At 28.7% G+C, this 21,882-nt stretch overlaps 7 protein-coding genes across 10 annotated transcripts; 3 read left to right on the top strand and 4 right to left on the bottom strand.

Moving 5' to 3' along the window:
* Window positions 1-4: 4 nt before the first annotated feature.
* LOC117159810 (uncharacterized) lies at window positions 5-1,457 on the bottom strand. Its single transcript, XM_033339964.2, has 4 exons — window positions 1,293-1,457; window positions 967-1,230; window positions 686-876; window positions 5-448 (listed from the first exon to the last, which is right to left on the bottom strand). Exons 1-4 carry the CDS (start codon window positions 1,455-1,457, stop codon window positions 130-132), a joined length of 939 nt encoding a protein of 312 aa, XP_033195855.2. The 3' UTR covers window positions 5-129.
* A 217-nt stretch (window positions 1,458-1,674) lies between these two features.
* On the bottom strand, window positions 1,675-2,356 carry LOC143302856 (uncharacterized). Its single transcript, XM_076619460.1, has 3 exons — window positions 2,286-2,356; window positions 1,940-2,228; window positions 1,675-1,817 (listed from the first exon to the last, which is right to left on the bottom strand). The coding sequence occupies exons 1-3, from the start codon at window positions 2,317-2,319 to the stop codon at window positions 1,682-1,684; spliced, it is 459 nt and encodes a 152-aa protein (XP_076475575.1). The 5' UTR covers window positions 2,320-2,356; the 3' UTR covers window positions 1,675-1,681.
* Window positions 2,357-2,559: 203 nt separating this feature from the next.
* Fib (rRNA 2'-O-methyltransferase fibrillarin) lies at window positions 2,560-4,831 on the bottom strand. The gene is made up of 5 exons (XM_033339960.2): window positions 4,705-4,831; window positions 3,903-4,249; window positions 3,654-3,827; window positions 3,129-3,374; window positions 2,560-3,035 (listed from the first exon to the last, which is right to left on the bottom strand). The coding sequence occupies exons 1-5, from the start codon at window positions 4,715-4,717 to the stop codon at window positions 2,865-2,867; spliced, it is 951 nt and encodes a 316-aa protein (XP_033195851.2). The 5' UTR covers window positions 4,718-4,831; the 3' UTR covers window positions 2,560-2,864.
* A 338-nt stretch (window positions 4,832-5,169) lies between these two features.
* Xpd (general transcription and DNA repair factor IIH helicase subunit XPD) lies at window positions 5,170-8,997 on the top strand. 2 transcript variants are annotated; one of them, XM_076619583.1, is made up of 13 exons: window positions 5,170-5,319; window positions 5,772-5,871; window positions 5,941-6,195; window positions 6,274-6,507; window positions 6,582-6,705; window positions 6,776-6,872; window positions 6,944-7,077; window positions 7,143-7,672; window positions 7,733-7,908; window positions 7,975-8,254; window positions 8,337-8,447; window positions 8,517-8,615; window positions 8,678-8,997. In XM_076619583.1, exons 2-13 carry the CDS (start codon window positions 5,839-5,841, stop codon window positions 8,810-8,812), a joined length of 2,208 nt encoding a protein of 735 aa, XP_076475698.1. In that variant the 5' UTR covers window positions 5,170-5,319; window positions 5,772-5,838; the 3' UTR covers window positions 8,813-8,997. The 2 variants fall into 2 exon arrangements, with proteins under 2 accessions (XP_076475698.1, XP_033195791.1); XM_033339900.2 differs by lacking the exon at window positions 5,170-5,319 and adding an exon at window positions 5,458-5,695.
* Window positions 8,998-9,080: 83 nt separating this feature from the next.
* Window positions 9,081-14,440, bottom strand: Glo1 (Glyoxalase 1). 2 transcript variants are annotated; one of them, XM_033339903.2, is made up of 11 exons: window positions 13,402-14,192; window positions 12,790-13,085; window positions 12,647-12,714; window positions 12,381-12,557; window positions 11,302-11,488; window positions 10,838-11,227; window positions 10,476-10,757; window positions 10,231-10,360; window positions 9,875-10,163; window positions 9,575-9,792; window positions 9,081-9,261 (listed from the first exon to the last, which is right to left on the bottom strand). In XM_033339903.2, exons 1-11 carry the CDS (start codon window positions 13,663-13,665, stop codon window positions 9,169-9,171), a joined length of 2,394 nt encoding a protein of 797 aa, XP_033195794.2. In that variant the 5' UTR covers window positions 13,666-14,192; the 3' UTR covers window positions 9,081-9,168. The 2 variants fall into 2 exon arrangements, with proteins under 2 accessions (XP_033195794.2, XP_033195793.1); XM_033339902.2 differs by lacking the exons at window positions 9,081-9,261; window positions 9,575-9,792; window positions 9,875-10,163; ... (3 more) ...; window positions 11,302-11,488; window positions 13,402-14,192 and adding an exon at window positions 14,299-14,440 and having other exon boundaries at window positions 12,083-12,557.
* A 50-nt stretch (window positions 14,441-14,490) lies between these two features.
* Window positions 14,491-17,354, top strand: LOC117159762 (BRO1 domain-containing protein BROX). Of its 2 annotated transcripts, none has more exons than XM_033339901.2 (7): window positions 14,491-14,632; window positions 14,789-15,019; window positions 15,091-15,186; window positions 15,268-15,446; window positions 15,543-15,718; window positions 15,786-16,018; window positions 16,160-17,354. In XM_033339901.2, exons 1-7 carry the CDS (start codon window positions 14,532-14,534, stop codon window positions 16,404-16,406), a joined length of 1,263 nt encoding a protein of 420 aa, XP_033195792.1. In that variant the 5' UTR covers window positions 14,491-14,531; the 3' UTR covers window positions 16,407-17,354. The 2 variants fall into 2 exon arrangements, with proteins under 2 accessions (XP_033195792.1, XP_076475699.1); XM_076619584.1 differs by having other exon boundaries at window positions 14,494-14,632; window positions 14,821-15,019.
* A 116-nt stretch (window positions 17,355-17,470) lies between these two features.
* l(3)02640 (porphobilinogen deaminase-like protein l(3)02640) lies at window positions 17,471-21,580 on the top strand. Its single transcript, XM_033339896.2, has 6 exons — window positions 17,471-18,146; window positions 18,643-18,715; window positions 19,070-19,253; window positions 19,658-19,928; window positions 20,048-20,364; window positions 20,444-21,580. Exons 1-6 carry the CDS (start codon window positions 18,093-18,095, stop codon window positions 20,616-20,618), a joined length of 1,074 nt encoding a protein of 357 aa, XP_033195787.1. The 5' UTR covers window positions 17,471-18,092; the 3' UTR covers window positions 20,619-21,580.
* Window positions 21,581-21,882: the final 302 nt, after the last annotated feature.

Genomic DNA, 21,882 nt, shown 5'->3' with positions numbered 1-21,882 from the left:
TTCCACATCATAAACTGAAAAATCATCAATAACTTTAAATTTAAGTGGTTCGTCTGTTTTATTTCAAACAATTTGGGGAACTTTTATCACGAAGCAAGTGCTTATTACTATTATATACTGTGAACGTTATTATATAATGAATCTAGGACACGGTGGTATTTCAATCTTTTTCATGACCGGCGAACCGCAAACTCGAGACATTGGCGTGTTATTCGAGTTACAAATATTCTCTGTGTCTCCCTGATGAAGAAGAAAAACCATGCTATTGTTTGATGCAGACTTTCGACTTTTTCCAGCAGAACAACAAGGACTGGCACAAGGTCGTTTTACAGTATAACAACCTTGTTCGCGAACAGCCGTCTTTCCACAAGTGCCACTACGTTGAGTGACGCAACCTTTAGCGATCGCAGCCGACGCGCCTTCCTTCTTACAAGACACAATCGGTTCCCTGAGAGTGAAACTTGAATGAGTCAAGATTGACCTTGCTTAGATATAGATCAATAAATGTTTTTTCTTTATTTCGAAGTGAAAGGATCGCAAGTGTTTAAAAAGTATTCAAGCGTGGCATACAGATTATCATCGTAGAACATTTTTTGCTTAATGCCTTTGAAATTAATTTTCTCATTTGTATCCTTCAATTCCCAATTATTAATTTAATTGTAGAACATGAAATATGAAATCTTACATAGCGGAAGCAGGACAAGGTGCACAAGGAGTACAACATGGAATTGGTGGGCAACGCATAACTCTCAATGCTTCGACATTCAATGAGGAAACACCTCGTAACAATGCTCGTTGTATCGCATTCTCATATTCGGCACGTTCTTTTATTATACGCTCGTTTTCTTTGCGAAGCCTTGCTATCTCAGCTTCCAGCTATTACAATTGAATTTTCACATTTTAATAAAAGAATATATTTCGTTCAAACTCGAAGATAAATGTAAAAGATTAAGATTATTAATTTACTTCAATTTCTCGTCTCATCCTGTCTTTGTCTTTCAAAATTGATTGTATAGCTACGTCGGTACAAATAATTTCGATGTTTTCAGGTTCTTTCATTGCGACAGACTCCTTTATTACGGTAGGCTCTCTTTCAGTATTTTCTGCTGGTATTCCCTCAGTAACAGATTCATAGACTGGATTTGCCATTGTCACTGCTTCTGGAACTGGAACTTCAGGTGATCCGAGATTTATTCTAGGTTCAACCGTTTGAGTAGTTGCCACTGATTTCTATAATAATATTATTATGTTAAAAATTACAGAGAAATAAAGATTTTAATTAATAAACTTGCCTCTCGTTCCTCGCATTCTGCCAATTGTCTTCTCAGATTGTCGATTTCACAAGCTCGTGCTATCAATTCTTTACGCAATGATTCGATCTCGTTCTTACAAATGTCCAATTTATTTTGAACCAAACCAATCCATTGTTGTATTCGACCAAATATGTCAGCGAACATTAACTTTTGTAAAAATAAATTCAATTTGCGTGTATTACCTTATATATATTTATGTTCTATAATATTACAGGGCTAAATTTTCTTTAAATAACGGATTACGAGTTTATTCGTATTACGAAATTGGGAGTTTTAAAGGACAGTCTAGTTCATTCATTTTTATTTATTCGCATATTCAATCTTATAAAGAAACTTTATTTATTTATTGTACCCCCATTTTCCCAATTTCATGACGGTTCTACTTGCGTACAGGGCTCAACCTTTGAATCGTGCTCAAAGTTCTCGCCTAAGGTAGCCAGTGCTTTACCCGCTTCTTGTAAATTTTGATGCACATAGTCGATCATTTCATCCACCTTCTTATCTCTGCATTTACAAGACAATATTTTGTATAAACACGATTTCTTAACGTTTCGATTCGTCTAAACGTTCCTCCAATATAAATTCACTCCCTTTTAAAAATTGGATGTAAAAAATAATATTTATACCCGGTTGATCCTGGTACTTGTGACATACAAGTACAGCATGGTCCAGCTGTACGAATAAGTTTTCCATCTTCAGTTTTCACACTAGATGTTGATTCCACTACAACAGTTTGCTCTACAGTTTCTTCCGATGGTTTCGATACGTCTCCGCTTTCTTCGGGAACATCTGCTCCTCCTACTAAACGATCTAGAGTTTTCACAGTTGAATTAAATTTACGGCTTGCTGTAGTTATCGACTTTTTAAATTTGAGCGCTTTATTTGATGGTCTACGATTTTCATCGATAGCATTTCCTAAAAATAATTTTCTACCGTTACTTATGGTTATAATTATTCATGAAAGCATCTTACCGCTTTTGGATGTATTTAATGGTGGACGAGTCATTTTTGTTTAGTTCATGTGTAACATAATGAAATGTGAGAATATAATACAAACTAATTTAAATAATTTTTACATAAGTTGAAAAATTTAGTTTTGAAGAGTTTATCTGAATAAAAGAATTTATAAGATGTAATTGTAATTTTCATTTGTTTTTGCAGTACTAAAAACATATAAAGCATATCTCTTAAAGTTGGGTAACATTTAAAATAAAAATAAATGCTGTATACAATTAAATATACTATATGGCTTTTAAAATTCGTTTATTTGTATGAAAGTATAAGTGAACTGATCATATGATATTTAAAATATAAATTTTGTATTAAACATTCGTACGTGTATGTCTTTTTCTGTATACAAAATACACAGGTACAATAATGAAATAAACTCTGTTTGTAGAAAATGTTCGAATCATCTGGATAACTCTACTTTACATTATATTACAGATTATTTTCATATCTTCATTCGTAATTAAAATTTATCGCATATATTCGTAGTCATTATAATGTTATCTTAACAATTAAATAAAACATATATACATATGCATAATTTTAGGTAGCTTTTTTAGGTGGCGGCCTATAAACTCCAACTACAACAGCATGATCTCTTTCATATGGTTCCAATGTGATTTGCTCCTGTGGTTTCAGTTTATCAGCAATTAATTTTTTTACTTCCAAGGCAAATACTGCTTCAGGTTGAGCTGTAGAATCTATACAGCTCGCCTAAATCAAAATAATGACTATATAAACTTAAAGACACAAATAAAAAATAATACAATATTTGAAATCTATTAAAATACTAATTAATATACTTGCCTTAATAGAAATAACAAAATGACCTCCGTTCTTCAGGAAATATTGGGCATTCAAAGCTACTATCCTAGCTTGATCAGGTTGCGCCACATCAGCGAATATTGTATCTACCATTCCAATAAGCATTCTATACTTGTGAGGATGTCTCGCATCTTCAATTATGGGAATAATATTTGTTCGTTTCTTAGCAACATTTATAAGATCTCTACCAGATCTGTGAGAAAATTCTACAGCATATACTAATCCTTCCTAAAATAAGGAGAAGGAATAAATTTATCATCGTGTATTACAAATGATTTGTAGGCATAATGTAGGTCTAATTGCAATTCATAGATTAAATAAAAAGGTAAACTGTTAATTTTGTACAAACGTCTTTTTGGAGCAAGATATAACTTATCTTACTCAATCAGAAAAACGGCAATGTGATTTCTGTAGCATAACTCCGACACCAAATTAGCAATAATATACTAAAGTGGCTCTAATGTATGCAATTTATACGTATTAGACAAAATATTTATATAAACTCACTGGACCAACAACATCTGCTACATGTGATACTGTAGTCCCAGATGCAGCGCCTAAATATAAAACTTTGCTTCCAGGAGGCATGTGAATTTGATCAACTCCTCCAAGTATAGCTGCAGCTAACTTTGATCTAAAAGGGTTCCAAACTCTATATTCAATTTTTTCACCATTCTCTCCCTGTAATATTCATATATGAGTAATTATTATATTTTCCATATTAACATAACAAATTATAGTAACTTGCTTATGTACCTCCACGCTTATCCTCTTTTCACCATATACTTCTGAACCTGGTACCAAATTTAAAGTAACTAATGCATCCTCTTTTCCTCTTGCTATAAAGACACCTTCGTGACGATGTGGTTCTATGACTACAGTTTTGCCACCTTTAAAACTGCCTCCACCACGTCCTCCTCTTCCACCTCTACCTCCACGTCCCCGTGGAGTACCTCCACCTCTACCACCACCTCGACCACCTCCTCCTCCTCCTCTGCCTCCACCACGTCCACCACCACCTCCTCGTCCACCTCCTCCTCGTCCACCTCCTCCTCGTCCACCTCCTCGGCCTCCTCTAAATCCACCACCACCTGGTGAAAATCCTGTAATGAAATAAATTTTGTAACAACAGTAGATACAGTAGCATTGATATAAAGTATTGATACGATACATGATATTAAATAACATATATACGAGAGCATTGTTATAAAAACTTATATTGGTTTAATTGTTTCAGTACATAAACCATTTGAAGCAGAAAATAAATTCAAAAACATCTTAAATATACAAATATAGGTTAATGTAACATACTATCACACAAATACAAAAATTATAGTTTATCTGACTGAATGCCCAACATATTCATATAAAAAATGATTAATTACGTTCAAATAGATCCATGTATATATTTTATAAATTAAATAGTCTTATACTCCATGAGTATAAAATAAGTTATTATTGTAGTTGTTATATTGTAGAAATCGTGTTGTAGTCAAAAAACCTTCATTTTGTAAGATATTAAATATAAGAATAATATTTTTAAACGATTACTATTTACCTGGCTTTCCCATTTTAAAAATTAGGTATATAAATTTACGTTCCTAATTTATTTTAAATTATGACTGTCCATGCACGTGTAGCAGTACAGACGCTAAATCCTCACGGAAACGACATTAAGTAGCGAACATCTTCCGGTTTAGACCAGCATATCGATTTAAATATATATCGATACGTAAAGATCGATTCACACTTCGAAAATATTAAAAATTTACGAATAATTTAGTATAAAATTTTCAAATATTATTGAAATTTAAAATTATTTACATATTACGATTACAATATGATTATAATTATTTCAAATATTGATTATTTTTAGAGTACATAAAAAAATTTATATACTTTTTTCTATCTTGCGCATAATATAAATTAAACCTAATATAACTAAACCTTATTAATTCTAGTATGATCTTTACTTACATAAGTGCACATTAGTAGGACTTCGTTAGCTTTTTAATGTGTTACCTATATCTATATTGTAGTGCTCGTTATTTGTTTATGTGTTCATTTCTCTTCCGGTTTAGTACAAAACAACGATTATAAAATTATAAAATATAAATTATGTAATATATATAATTAAAAATCTCAAAATTGTAATATATTGCAGTGTTTCAATGTAATTTTTGTAACTTGTATACTAAGTCTTATATTACTATATTATAATAATACAATATCAATTATACAACATATTGAATGCATATATTGAAATATAGAATGTTTTGTATTGAAATAAATTAAACAATTATTCTTTTAGAACATTAAAAATTTCTTGTTACGTATTCAAAAAAATATTGTTTTACGAACACAAGTTTCGTAGTTGATCTATGAAGCGTATAAACGTGATGTATTCGTTTTCATGTGCAATGACCAGTTCAAATAACGATATAACCTTATCCGTTGTTTGAAACTTAATGATTTTTATATTAATAAATAAATGATATTTGTTGTGTATAAAATTGTTATTTATTTAATAACAAATATAGAAATATGAAGTAATCATAAATTTCCATTTAACAATATTCTTAGTTATTTAAAGTATAAAGTTTAACTATATGTTTACATTTACAGAATCAGTGTTGACGGCTTACTTGTATATTTTCCTTACGATTACATTTATCCAGAACAATATGCATATATGCTCGAGCTCAAACGTGGCCTGGATGCTAAAGTATGTATTTTCAACACTTTTGTGTCATATGATTACTAATTAACATTTAAATTTTATTTATAATTTTAGGGGCACTGTTTATTGGAAATGCCATCAGGCACTGGAAAAACTATAACTTTGTTATCATTAATTGTAGCATATATGTTGGAAAATCCATTGGATGTGACAAAATTAATTTATTGTTCCCGTACTGTACCAGAAATAGAAAAAGTCATAGAAGAATTAAAAAAGCTTATGGATTATTATGAAAAAGAAACAGAAAGTAAACCTAAAATTGTTGGCTTAGTTCTTAGTTCACGAAAAAATATGTGTATTCATCCAGAGGTAATTAATTTCAAACTTAATTGCTTTTAATAAATGTACCTTATATGAATGAGTATATTAACAATAGATTTAAATTAGGTAAGCAGAGAACGTGAAGGCAAAATTGTTGATGGTCGTTGTCATTCTCTCACAGCATCATATGTTCGTGAGAGACATAACTATGATGAATCAACACCAATTTGTAATTTTTATGAAGGATTTGATATGGAAGGTAAAGAACAATTTATGCCACCAGGCATATATTCCATTGATGATTTGAAAGAATATGGAAGAGACCGCAATTGGTGTCCATATTTTCTTGCAAGGTTTACAGTAAGCATTTCAGTAAGCAGATTGTTTATTTTAAGACAATATAAAGCACTAATGTTTTTATCATGTAATTCTAGATTTTACATGCCCAGATTGTAGTGTACAGTTATCATTATTTATTAGATCCCAAGATTGCAGAAACTGTGTCAAAAGAATTAAGCAAAAGTTCTGTAGTAGTATTTGATGAAGCTCACAATATAGGTACAATGCAGCTAATACATTAGTTATGTGGCAAAAATTAAATAAAGTCTAACTACTTAATTAATTTTAGATAATGTATGCATTGATTCAATGAGTGTAAAAATTAATAGAAGAACTTTAGAAAAAAGTTCAGCCAATATACAACTTCTTGAAAAAACAGTGGCTGAGTAAGTTATGTTTTAAATGTTATATTGACTAATATATAATTGTAAAGCCATTATAAATATTTGTGATTTAGGATGAGAGAGGATGATGTAAATAAATTAAAAGAAGAATATGAGAGATTAGTAGAAGGATTAAAAGATGCACATGTTGCAAGAGAAACAGATATTATCTTAGCTAATCCTGTCTTACCAGATGAAATTTTGCAAGGTAAATTCTTAATTCTACATTTGTTTAGAATAATTATGAATTTAATTTATATATATTTGTTATAGAGGTGGTTCCTGGTAATATTAGGAATGCAGAACATTTTGTCGGTTTTTTAAGACGATTTGTAGAATATTTAAAAACGCGTCTACGTGTGCAACACGTAGTTCAAGAATCACCTGCTGCGTTTCTGAGAGATGTTCAAACAAAAGTTTCAATAGAACGTAAACCATTAAGATTTTGTGCAGAACGACTAGCTTCTCTTTTACGTACTATGGAGATAACCGATTTAACCGATTTTTCACCAGTTATATTAGTGACACATCTGGCAACATTAGTATCTACATATACAAAAGGATTTACAATTATTGTGGAGCCATTTGATGACAAAACACCTAATGTTTTAAATCCAATTCTTCATTTTGTTTGTTTAGATTCGTCTATTGCAATAAAACCTATATTTGATAGATTTCAGTCAGTAGTAATTACTTCAGGAACATTGTCTCCATTAGACATGTATCCTAAAATTTTAAATTTTCATCCAGTCATAATGTCATCTTTTACTATGACATTAGCCAGACCTTGTCTCTTACCAATGGTAAGTGTGATATTGTTTAGAATATTAATTACTAAAAAATTAATTCAAAAATAATGTCAGATTGTAGCGAAAGGTAATGACCAAGTTGCAATTTCGTCAAAGTATGAAACAAGAGAAGATGTTGCTGTTATAAGAAATTATGGTCAACTATTAGTTGAATTTGCAGCTACTGTTCCTGATGGTTTAGTCTGTTTTTTTACCTCCTACTTATACATGGAATCTGTCGTTGCTGCATGGTTTGTTTCAATTAATTTATACTGATAATATCATTATAATAATATAATTATAGTTTACTTTTATAGGTATGATCAAGGTGTGGTAGATCAACTTCAAAGACACAAATTACTATTTATTGAAACTCAGGATTCCGCAGAAACGAGTTTAGCTCTTATAAATTACATACGAGCATGTGAAAATGGAAGAGGTGCTGTTCTCCTTTCTGTGGCACGTGGTAAAGTATCAGAAGGAGTTGATTTTGATCATCATTTGGGAAGAGCTGTTTTGATGTTTGGAATTCCTTATGTATATACACAATCGCGTATTTTAAAAGCACGACTAGAATATCTTCGTGATCAATTTCAAGTAGGTTATTAAACAAAATTGTAGATTTATAAATATTTATATTAATAGTATCAATAATATGACCATTTCTTTCTTCTCACAGATCAGAGAAAATGATTTTTTAACTTTTGATGCAATGAGACACGCAGCACAATGCGTTGGAAGAGCAATTAGAGGAAAAACTGATTATGGTATAATGGTATTTGCAGACAAGGTAACAAAAATTATGACAAATAATTCTAGTTTTTTACAATCATTTCTTTGACGATATTTATTTTTTTAGAGGTTTTCGAGAATGGATAAACGAAGTAAGTTACCAAAATGGATACAAGAACATTTAACTGATAGTTTATGTAATTTATCAACCGAGGAAGCTGTGCAGGTAAAACTCAAAATTTAGAACGCCTAAAATAAATATCAGTAATTATTAATCGTAACTTTTAGATAAGTAAACGTTGGTTACGACAAATGGCCCAACCATTTACACGTGAAAATCAGTTGGGATTATCCCTATTGACACGAGAACAACTTGAAAAAGAAGAATATGGCAAAATTGAACAGAAGGCGCAACAAAATTAGATATTTAATATGATATTTATAACAAAGTTTGTGCCATTTTTAACAAATATAACGTATAGTGTATAAAAACATACTGCAACTTGTGTTTTGTATAGTATTTATATTATAGTACATATAAAATGTATTAATTTTTGCAATGAAAAATATTTTTTCCAATAATATACGATTTTTATAAATTAATAGAATTAATATTTAAAAATTTAACCACAACTAACAGTAAAAATTAACAAAGTACAGCAAATCACTAAGGGTACAGAAAATATATCTATGCAATTAAAAAAGTTTAATAACAAAGTATGGTGATGAAATCTTAACAGTGTACAAAATACAATTACATCTATGAAATTCATTTAATATCACCATCTTACAATAACTTGGTCTCCATCTTGTATTGAATAGTATCGGAGTTCCTGAAGCGGTTTATCAAGAAGTATTTCATCTTTCGAAAGCTAAAAAATTACATAAAAGTAGTATAAAAAATATATAATAAATCCAAATATATATTGAGGGTGTATGAGTCCCGCAAGTTTATGATCACGTAAATACATTTAGGTGCACGATATGAGTTTGCGACGCTATCCTGTCGCACCCGACGGCGGCTACCGTAATGGATAAATATCCCACACTACTCCGTCTTCCCTCCCCGAGTAGGGTGTCTTTAAAAGATTTCTTCCACGTAAAAAGTACACGATAACGCAAACTTGTTATTTCGCTCAAGTATACCCCAATATACATATATAAATTGTAAAATGTTATAATTACATTTTGTTGTATAAATGAAAGTCTTGGAATTTTTCCTCCAGTTCTAAAAAGTCGTTGTGCAAGTCCTATAACTTTTTGAACTTCCATATCTTTTAATAGTTTTCTTTTAATTCCTCTAGGTTGATTTGGATGATCTGGGCATACAAACTCTACTGTTATGACGTTAGAAACCATTTCCACTTTCACTTTAGGTGATGGAATATCAGAAATTCCACATTCTAAAAATTTTGAACAATATATCATGATTAAAAGTTAAAGAAGTACTAACTTTTAAACGTATTCATTGTATTTTTTATTTACTTGCAACTAATGTTGGATATCGAGGGTGTTCTATTATGAACCTATTTCTCTTGTCTGCATCATTTTCCGTTTCGGTCCACTTCGATAGAAATAATTTCAAATAATCATACTCAGCACCACGTCTTTCATCTTGTAAGATTTCAGTGCCATTTAATGATTTTAATTTTGAAATTCTCGCTATGATTAACTGACGTGCAGTTTCTAAATTTTCATTTTTCAAAATAGGATTTTCTCTAAATTTCAAATCTTCCAAATTATTTAGCTTTTCTAATTCTGATACAGATTGCCACTATAAATTATATTATCAAATTATTTTACTTTATAATTTACCTATATCATATAAATATTTATTTTACCTCTGATATGTTGTTTTGCGATATATGTAATTGCCGCAGATTAAAAAAGGCTGTGGTTTTTGCTGTTGGTTCAACAGTTAGGAACCTTATTTTGTCTATCTTATTGGAATTTAAATTAAGGTACTCTAAACTGTAAAAAATCTTCAATATAAATATCTTACTAATAAATAATATATTAATACAAATTATAATCAATGGTACACACACACACACACACACACACAAAACTAAAGTTATTAACTTGCCGTGGAAGCGATCCCAATTTAAGAATATCATCCCAATTAGATATCAAATTTCCTTCAAGAGTTAATTTACATATTTTCATTAAATTTTCATCTTTTATTGGCTTGTGTATGATGTTCACAATGTTGAAAGAAACTGAAAGTTCTTGCAAAGATGGAAACATACTCATACATCGTTGAATGTCAAACCAATTATAGTTCATTCTTGCTATAGTTAAATATTTAAGCATAAAAAATGAATCTTTTAATATTTCCATATTTTCTTCAGTTGGTAAATAATTTTCGCTAAATAAATAATAAAAATAGATATTAACAATGGTAATTACTTATTATTAACATATTTAAATAAGATTTTGGTAATCTACCTCAGATTAAGCCGAACAAGACAGTCAAGTTGACAACAGATATCTGCTATAATTTGCCAACTATTTATTAAATTTTTAGATAAATCTAATTCTTCCAAATTTGGACATAATTCTTTTAATTCTCCAGGATTACCAGTAGTACTAACACATTGTTCTCTTAACCACACAATTTTTAATTGATCAAATTTGCTTTGCTTCTTATTTACTTTGGAAAAACCAACAACTTCCAAAAAGGGTGCATTAATTTCTTTCTGTAAGCTTGTTAAGGTGTCTCTATCAATGCCAGCTAATTCATCATTGATAAGGCCATAACGAATTTTAATAGCTTCAGGACAAGAAATCCCAAATTTTGCTTTACCTGGTCGTATAAATGAACCTGATGTAGGATGCCTATTACGAAACAAAAATATGTTATTTATATATAACTAAATTAATTATATAATTATATTTTTGTATGGTTTTACCTAGCTTTAAAATATTTTACTCCTTCATATGTACCATTGTGTTTTCCACGTGTTGGATCATCCCAATCTATACCAAGCCACAAACCTTTAGTTTTACCAACAGGACCAACGTACTTTAATGTACCTTGATGTCCATCACACTCAATTCGGCTGTCAATTTCATATTTTTTATCTTCTACCATACTAAAAGAGAAAAATTTGAATGATATTAATCATAAAATATATTTGAATTGTACATCCTTTTTATTTCAAAGACACAATTCGAAAAATATCGTTCTAATTTCTTTACGGTATAATTTTTAATAATAAATACTGATGTATATCATGTTGCGGTTCGAAACCTAACCTCAATGTAATAGATGATCATTGAAAATTATGAGACTAACAAAATATTAATGATATAAACGAGAAAAGATTATCACAGGATACTATTGCAAATAATACTTAGGTCAAATATAAGTGGCTATACAGACATGATTTAATCAAAATTAAAAGTCATATACGGTAATATGACATTTCTCTGTTGTATACAGCTAAGATACCTAGGACTAGGAACTCTGTAGCGTAAGATACTCCACTCAAATAGTATTACCTATGCATGTGTGTATATGTTGACATGTTACTATACATAGATGAACCAATAGTAATTTTCTATACTTTCCATTCACTCGATTTCATGCATGAACGATAGTCAAATAGAATGAAATCATATTTAAAACTATATATACTTATATATAAAACGGGGGAAAATTTATGTGAATTTATTTTTACAAAAAGTTGATTGCTTAAAAATAAATATTTTGATTTTATTTACTAAAGAATAATTAGATGTTACATCATACATAAATTATACATATAACACAATGTAATATAATAATGTACAGGTGCTATAAAATATACATAAATATGAATAATTACAATCTTACAATTTTACTATGCACATGTACATGTACATATAAAATTAAATATACATATGCATAAAAATGGTTTGGTTTAGTTCTGATTGTTTTGTTTGATGAAATTTATACATTTGTGAGTATTCAAAAGAATTACATTATACCAAATCCTTTATTGATTTGGTATTAAATTTGCAATATTTACTGGATTTAAAATTTCAATCCAATAACCATCTGGATCTTTGATAAAAGCAATTCCTTTCATGTTACCATCATTAGGCTTCTTTACAAATTCCACATTTAACTTTTCAAATCTTTCACATGCTTTTTCTACATCAGGTACTGTGATTCCAATGTGACCTACAAATTAAGGGAATATGTTGTACATGTATATAATAATTTTTTGTTTTGTATCTCAACAATTATATAATAGTTAAAGAGTATATTACCAAATCCTCTAGGTTCAGTATTCCCATTATGGTACTTGGGATCAGGGTCAGTTTCTGTACCCCAATTACTACAAAAAAGCAGCCAAAATTAATTCTAATAAATTTAAGTTAATATGTTAGACTATATATATTTTTAAACATACTGAGTAAGTTCTAAAGTAGCTTTGCGACTAAATGTCCATTCAATACTTTCTCTCTTATCAGTAGGTATGTCTTTTGGATCTTCATATCCCAAAAAGTACAGAGAGAATTTCATTTCAGGAAAGTCAAGTTTCTGTAATAACTGCATACCGAGTACTTCAGTATAAAAAGGTAATGATTTTCTTGGATCTTTAATACGATACATTGTTTGTTGCATTATATAACCATTTGTCGCTGGGTCAGGCTTTTTGCAAAGTTCCCGAGCCTCACAGTTTGTTAAGCCTGTGTGTTCACCCATCTAAAAAAAGAAAAATAATAACAAATTTATTTAAGTATTACATCATGATTAATGATAATAATAAATTTATATAAAAGAAACTCTGCAGTTACATTTCTTTGTGATATCTCTCAATTTTATCAGCCTGTAGATAAAATATCGTTAGATTTCAAGGACATCACATATTGTAAGAATATTTTTACAAAAGATCGAAAAGTTGATAAGAAAATTAAAATATAACTAATTTAAAAACGAGAAAAACTATTGTGATAAATAAAAATTTGATATCTTTATTAATATAGGTTTTTGCAAAAGTCAATCTTTTTTTATGATTTACCGCATTAATATATGACTTCTTTCGCGGTACTCTGCCATGAAAACCATTGTTTCGTAAGATTCGTTGACATAATTCCGGGTAAACTTTTTTATGAAATATACTAGCTACCATACTTGCGAGTTGAGGAGCGGATTTAGTAGGATTTTTTTTTAATTCGCGAATGATAACTTTCTCCTCTCTTCCAGTCAATTTCTTTGGCCGACCTGATCGATCTTTGTTTTCAAGTGTTCCCTCATTCTTTGACTTTTTTATTATATAATGCATTGTGGACTTCTGCTCACAATTCCGGCAATCTCGTTATATGATTTGCTGTTTTCATGTAATCGGAATATTTTTTTTCTTTCACACTTTTTTGTTTCAGATTTTTTGGTATTCATTTTAAATACCACTGTGCACACTTTTACGTTCCTGTTACTGAAACGATATCCTAACATCAAGTGAATGACCAATATTTTCATTTAGCAACGATGTTTACATTCGGTGCAAAGGAAGATGAAAAACTATCAACAGCGTTACAATGTTCGAATACTTTTGCGAGACACTTATCATGAATGTTTCTAACGAATCTATCACAACTCCTGTCTATATTGAATCGTTTTCAAATTTTACTGATGTAATCTTGAGACTTTCCCGTCACTATAGATACCAAATTGTTTTAACAAATTAGTTTAGTACCCCATTTTGTTAATTGAAATTTGCAAGTGTAAACGTTCGAATACTTTCGCGAGCCACTGTATATGTTATATATTTCACCAAAATTGTATAGGTTAAATAACAAATGTGTGAATTTTGTTAAGACACAATTATCATACCAATAATGAGATACGACATATATTATTATGTATCTAAAATGTTATCTACTGCTATACATACATTGTTTTTTGATATATTTTTTACCTTTTTAGAAAATAAATATGACGGCCGACTCTTGGTTACACGCTGACACACAGAGCGGAAGTGTGCGAAGATTTGCGCAAAAAGTGGAATATCTTTCATTGAGTATAACGTTTATGTAGTTGTGTTGTGCTGTCTGCTTTACTTCGATTTCCTTTATCTGTCAAATCGAAGAGATTGGTTATAAGTACTCTGATAATATCAAAGAGAACAGTTTAATTTAAATTGTTAGTAAAATGGCACATTGGTTTCATCGTAACGTGCTAAAAGCCACGACAAATCAAAAATTCGAATTAAAAATAACTGATCCTACTGATGCTACAAGAAAACTATGCAGGTTAGCTATATTTATGAAGAAATTAAATTAAACGCATTTAATTCTACATATGCTTGATGAATATTTCAAATATTCTCATTATATTATAAAAAATTTATTTCAAATAATAAAATATAATATTATCAATGTTACATTGTATTATATTGTTCATTATAGTGATCTAAGATTATCAAGAAGTCGTCTTTTAGAGTTAATAAAAAATGCAAATAATTCAAGTGATACTATAGAACCAGCCTTTCATAGCTATTTAAGCTTAGTGTATGGATTTATATGGGAAATAAATTCTGCTGCAGAACAATCTGAACATGTTGGCAGACCTAATCCTAGCAAACTTAGAAATGTTATTGTATATAAGTGGACACATACTTTATTGGGATCAAGTACCTAGTAATATATTCTTTTACATTTATTTAATCCAAAATATAGTTTTACCATATAATTTAAAATATCTATTATAGTTCTAGTGCTGATTCTGTTTATGAAGCAGCTAATATGAGCATGAATGTAGGACTTTGGTTCATGAAACATGCTGCAATGATTGCTGCCAAGGATGAGTAAGTATAAGCAATAAGATATAAAATAACCAGAAATGTAAAATAAGTAATATTACAAGAAGTACCATCATTACAATTTAGTATAAATATGAATGAAGCAAAAGATGTACATACTATGCTAAGACGGGCTGCAGGAATATTTACTTTTGTACAAACAGAATTTTTACCACAATTGGCGAATCCTCCACCATTAGGAAGTGATCTAGATCCAAGAATAATAAATGCATATGTGAATCAATGTACAGCGGAAGCACAGGAAGGTTGAACAATGAATAAATTCATAATATTATGCAACATCATTTGTCATTATTCAGATGTTAATGAATGTATATTTTTCTACTCACATTATGTTATAGTGACAGTAGCCAGAGCAGTGGAACTAAAACATAATGCTAATTTAATATCAGCACTAGCTAATGAAACAAGTAAATTATTTCTGGATGCTGCTAATACCTTACGTCCATTTAAAGCAGAGATATCAGCACAGTGGATTAAATATCTGGAACTCAAGGCAGCATTTTATCAATCCTATGTAAACAAATTATTAAAAGATATAAATATGAAAAAATACAAATTTCTTACACAATTAAACTTTATAGGCTTATAATTATTGTGGTGAGAATTTATTATCTATGGATAAGTGTGGAGAAGCAATTAAAGCCTTACAGGAAAGTGAAGCGTGTTTAAAGAAAGCAAAGATATTATGTCAGGAGTATGGAAAAATAAATGGACCAGCACCTAGAGTAAAGCCAGATCAACATGCTGTATTTAAACGCCTAACACCTATAGTAAAACTTACTCTTGATAAATGTAACCGTGAAAATGGTTTAATGTAAGTATCATATCTCTCTCTCACACACACTCACTGTTCTCTCTCTCTCTCTCTCTCTTTCTCTCCCTCTCTCTCACTCTCTCAGATTAAAGGAAGCAACTTCTGAATAAAATTTAATTTTAATAATTTGTACTTTAAAAGTTATCATCATACAATACCAGGGGAGGTTCCAACATTGGATACAAAAGCTACTTTTGGTTTAGTGAGTCCAATTGATTTTCAAATGCAATCGCATCATCCTATATGGAACTTGGATGTATATAGAACATTGTCTGGATTAAATCCTGCTAAACTAGAAAAAGAACAAAATTTACCTCCTGTTAAAGAAGATTCAATTCATCAAACTACCAAAGATCCAAAGAATACAAGTGGATGTTTATTGCAATAAATTGTTTAATGCAAAAATACAGGCGGTAAATTAAGTTTAGCGCTTTTTTTATCATTGAAACATACAATGTTATCATAAAATTAATCTATTAATTTATATTTAAAAATTCGCTTATGCGTTTAGTAAAGTGCAAGCTGACAATATAGTATTCAACTAGCATTTAAAACTTAATTGGTTTTGCTTATGCATTGAATATTACATATATATATATAACTAGTCTTAATTAAAAATTTCTGCACGAACTAAGTTACATATTAACATAAGCAAAAATATTTTCACATCCATGAAAAGAAATACATCTTTATATATTTCTAATATCCTTATTTTATTTTACTAATATTAATTAATTATAATTTACATTTGTGCAATTTAAAATACGAAAATATTATACATGTAATGTAATTGTCCCGTTTTCATATTGAATACATAAGATATTCATATCATTTTATTTGTATAAAAAATTAGACATATTAGAGATAAAATTATTTTTCTTTTTTTTAATTTTTACGTCCCTATGAAGCTAGTCAATGTTCGGCAGGTTAGAGCATAATAATATAGTAACAAAAACTACGTTTCATGGAAATATAATTAATAAGAAAATATAGTTGTTTTCCATAAAATATTTTTTATGAAATCTATTTTTCCAAAAAAGTATCTTATGTATCTACAATATAATATTAATATTGTACATAATGACAAATACTTTGTGAAATTATGTTTTATATTTATTAAAACTATATAGAAAAGTGCAATTATGTTATATATAAAATATTTATTTCTAATTTTCATATATACATGTATATAATTATGTATACATATATATCGTTAATTAAAATTTTATCAATGTACCTAATTATGTATATATGTTTGTTCTTACATGTAAACTAAATTTATTTTTTAAATATTATGAATTAAAATTCGTAAAATATATGATGCTATTTACCAAAACAGTGTTGTGATTTCCGGTTAATCTTTCATAAATACGTGTCAGAAATAAAAATGTAAATTAAAAATATTTTTATTTAAAAGTCAAAATATTTAATTTTATGAAATAAACTTTTCAAATATTGCGCTATCTTTATCGAATGTTACATTTGTTATACGCATTAAGAAGCATTCTACTTCACGATTCTACACTACTATTGATAAATGGATTCCACTTCCACGCTTAACCCGAACCTAACCCGAACCTAACCCGAACCTAACCCAAACCTAACTCGAATCTGGTAACACTGCTTCTACTCATTGTCAGTCGTCGGTCGTGTATCGTCGCTTCCACTCAAGTCATATTATTCACATTCTGTAGTGTCTTTATGTAGTAGAAGTATGACGTGCATAAGGATGTAGTTTCTTCCATATATATATTTTTAATTATATTCACCTTCTGCTGCAGTGTCAGTAACTGTGAAATAAACTCCAAACATTTATGTAATAGCTATGAGAATTCTGAAATATACAACTCTTTCTTTTAAATATTAAAGTTGCTGTATGTCCGCGTCAGACATTACTTGCAAGTATAGTGAAAGTTGTTCGTATCTTTGACCTAATTCAATTTCTTATGTCCCTTGGGCATAAATGTACATTTGCAACATTCCAAAATAAAATAAGCTTGTTATATAATAATTATTGTTGATAATATTATATGGTAATTAACATACGAAAAGAACAGAAATTTGAGTTGCCATAATGACGAATGCGGACGCACGTGACGTAATCCGAGTTGGGTCTCGGAAAAGCGAGGTAAATGTAGAAATACGTTAATTTTTTATAAGAAAAGAAAAAAGTATGATTTTGTTAATTCTTATAGCTTGCCATTAATTACTGCTGTAATTTGCAAAATTTTATATGGTTGGAAATAATAATAATAATTAGATAAATACGCTCTGTTATTATTCTTCAGAATGTAAAAAGGATAAAAAACAATATTCTTTCCATAACTTTATCTTAAAATAGCTCTTCTCATCCATTTTAAAAAGTTATAAATTATACTTGACACGCAAATGACATAATATATGACTTATAAAATGTCATAAGATAATTATTGTTCTTGAATGTACATTAGTCAGCAGTTTTTAATATTGTATCCTGATGCTTTATGTATTGGAAAATATTTAGTATTTATTTCATATTATGTATTTTGAATCTGTAGTATGCAGTATGCCTTATCAAATATATATAGTACAAGTATAACTGCATATTTTATACTAAATTTTAAATATCATTATAATTATTTCAGTTGGCTTTGAAACAAACAAAATATGTAATAGAATGTTTAAAAGAATATCATCCAACAAAAGAATTTAAAATAAGTAAGTAAAATTATATATACAAATTTTTATTTATTTAAAATTCTAAAATTTATTTATTAATAATTTATTAAACATTTATTTATTATAATATACGTAGCATGTATATATATGCTTTTAAATGTTTTTATATTGTCATTGTTAATAAATAATCATTACGCACATGCACAGACATACACACATACACATTAAAATTAAATCTCTTATATAATATATAAATCATAGTAAACATTATATACAAACTTATATAAGAAATACCTATATGACTTTTTGTATATGTATTTATCTGTAGATAATTTGTTTCTATGGAATTCTTTAATGAACTTTTGAATGACAAACTGTACATTTTATTTGCAGTTACAATGGTGACCAAAGGAGATAAAATCTTAGATAAATCTTTACCTAAAATTGGGGAAAAATCTTTATTTACAGAGGAATTGGAACTTGCCCTTGAAAGTGGTCGTGTTGATTTTGTGGTACATTCATTAAAAGATTTACCAACATCATTACCAGAAGGAATGGCATTAGGTGCCATATTAAAGTGAGTATAAAATAAAGTTAATGATATTGCAAGCAAATGTAATATTCTATTCATGTTCTGCTACTTCAAAATGGTGGTTTATTTAGAATTTAAATTTGTAATAAAATTATCATATTCATGAAAGGCACGTACTACATATGTAAAATACGTATTGTCTATAGTCTATGTAGATCATTCTGGTTAAATTTTATTAAGTGGAGCACTTTCATATATATTATTTAACTTTAATATCTCTTTCTTGTGTTTATGTTTAATGGCAAAAAATGTTACTATAATATCTGACAATATATAATATGTTTTCAAAATACTCATCTTATAATTTTACTGTGTATATTTTATACATTTCATTAAGTTTACATTCGATAAAGTAAAGCTTTTGAAATTTTAAGTAAATATTTTTATAGACGTGAAGATCCACGTGATGCAGTTGTTATGTCTAAGAAGTACAAAAATGAAACATTATCTACTTTACCAAAAGGTAGTGTGATTGGTACTAGTTCATTGCGTAGAACAGCCCAGTTAGCTAGAAATATGCCACACTTAAAAGTGGAAAATATTCGTGGCAATTTAAATACTAGATTAAGAAAACTAGATGATGAAAATGGACCTTTTGCAGCAATTATTTTGGCAGTTGCTGGTTTAAAAAGGTTGAATTGGGAGAATAGAATAAATCAGGTGAGTTTTACTACAGTTTTGTATGAAATTATAATAATTTTATTTTTCATTATATATTGAAATTATAATAATTTCATAATAAAAATTTTTGCATTTTTTATTACATTTTATTCTGATAGATACTGGAACCAGAAGAAGCATTGTATGCTGTTGGACAAGGTGCATTAGGGGTTGAATGTCGAGAGACAGATTGGAAAATATTGTCACTTTTAGAGCCATTATATGATGTGGAAACAACTTTAAGATGTGTATGTGAACGTTCTTTTCTAAAGACATTAGGTGGTGGATGTTCAGCACCAGTTGCTGTTTCTTCAAATTTAAAAGACAAAACTCTTATGCTTACTGGTGCTGTGTGGTCTTTAGATGGGCAGAAAATTGTCAAATGTACTTCTGAAAGTAAGCTTTATATACCTGATGATGATGGAGAACCTTCAAAGTAAGCAAATAAGTTAAATAGATTATATTATAATGAATATATTATGTTATTCATAAAATTTTCATTTGTTGCATGATAGAAAATGTCCATATCGAGAACCAAAACTGTACTGTAGTGTTGCACCTGGTAAAGTAAGCAATTTAAGTCTTTTGGGTGCTGAAGAGCTCGGTAAAGATCTTGGGAAAATTCTTATACAAAAAAACGCTCTGGATGTTATGGCGGAAGCAAGGAATGAAATTTTAAACTCAAAATAGCGCTCCTAAACTGCGATATAAAAATTAGTTTTTCTTGATGATGAAAACAAATTAAAAAAGTACGGAATTCAAAAATTTTAATTCTGATATTCCATTAATTTAGAAAGATATAAAACCTAACTTATAAAAGTTTCATAGTATATTATTGTACACTTTATCATAATTTAAAATGATTAAGAAGGTTTATCATATGTCATATATTTCACAATGTTCATTGTGATAACTATATTTAATTGCTCAAATTGTATCTCGTTTGTCGCTTTGTAAATGTAAAAAGAATTGTACAGAACTGATTATAATATTAAATACAATTTAAGTAAAAGCTATACACTGCCGTATTATAATTTTCAAATTATGCAAAATGTTACTGCATTATTTATAATAATTTGCACCATTTAACATGTTGAAATAAAGTTATAAATACAAAGGAGCTATATTTGGAAACTTTATATATACATGTAAATATTGCCTATTTTTTTAATACAAATATCATTATCAAGAAAACTAATTATATTAACATAGGTATTAGGATGAAATATGTTTACTGAATATTATATCATGAAAAATATACAAAATCTAGTGTTCATATTTTAATTTGTTAAATGATTATAACGATGATAACGAGTTAATTTATCATTGCAAAGCATTGTAAGACGATTTATCTCGATTCAAACATTCGATCATTACACCTATACATATGTATTTCTCGTTTTTTATTCTTACTGTGGGCACTGTTTTGATATTTTTTTTTGCTTCCTTTTACTTTTATCCGTTATATCAAGGGCATGTGTTCATTCATTTTGCTGTCTGGACAGACGAAATTGTACATTTGTATATTGATTGGGAGCTACCTGTATAGCGGTAGTGACTGATCAGATAACTCTATAGTTAATAGAAATAATATTTGTAAAACATTGTATAATGTAGTTATGTTGAGGGGAATTAAAGGACATAACATATTATATTATATTTTGTTTTATTAAAAAAAAATATGTTTGATAATTTCTTTATAAAAAATACTTTCAAATCTTAATTTTGATATTCCATCTCTCTTTTTAAATAATTACATAAATTACATTATATTCATTAAAATTTTTTAATGCAGAAGGTATTACTGAACGTATTCCTTTTTTTATTAATAACATTTATTTAATTCCGCATGATACAGTTTTTTAAGAAAAACAGTTTTTGCTAAATACTAAGATATAAACAGATTCTTTCTTATTATTGCCTTTACTTTATAAGAATAGAACATTTTTTTATA

Source organism: Bombus vancouverensis, chromosome 6 (assembly GCF_051014615.1).
Source record: "Bombus vancouverensis nearcticus chromosome 6, iyBomVanc1_principal, whole genome shotgun sequence".
Taxonomy (NCBI): Eukaryota; Metazoa; Arthropoda; class Insecta; order Hymenoptera; family Apidae; genus Bombus; species Bombus vancouverensis.
Note: the sequence above shows the minus strand (reverse complement) of the source record. Positions and strands in the feature narration are given on the sequence as shown.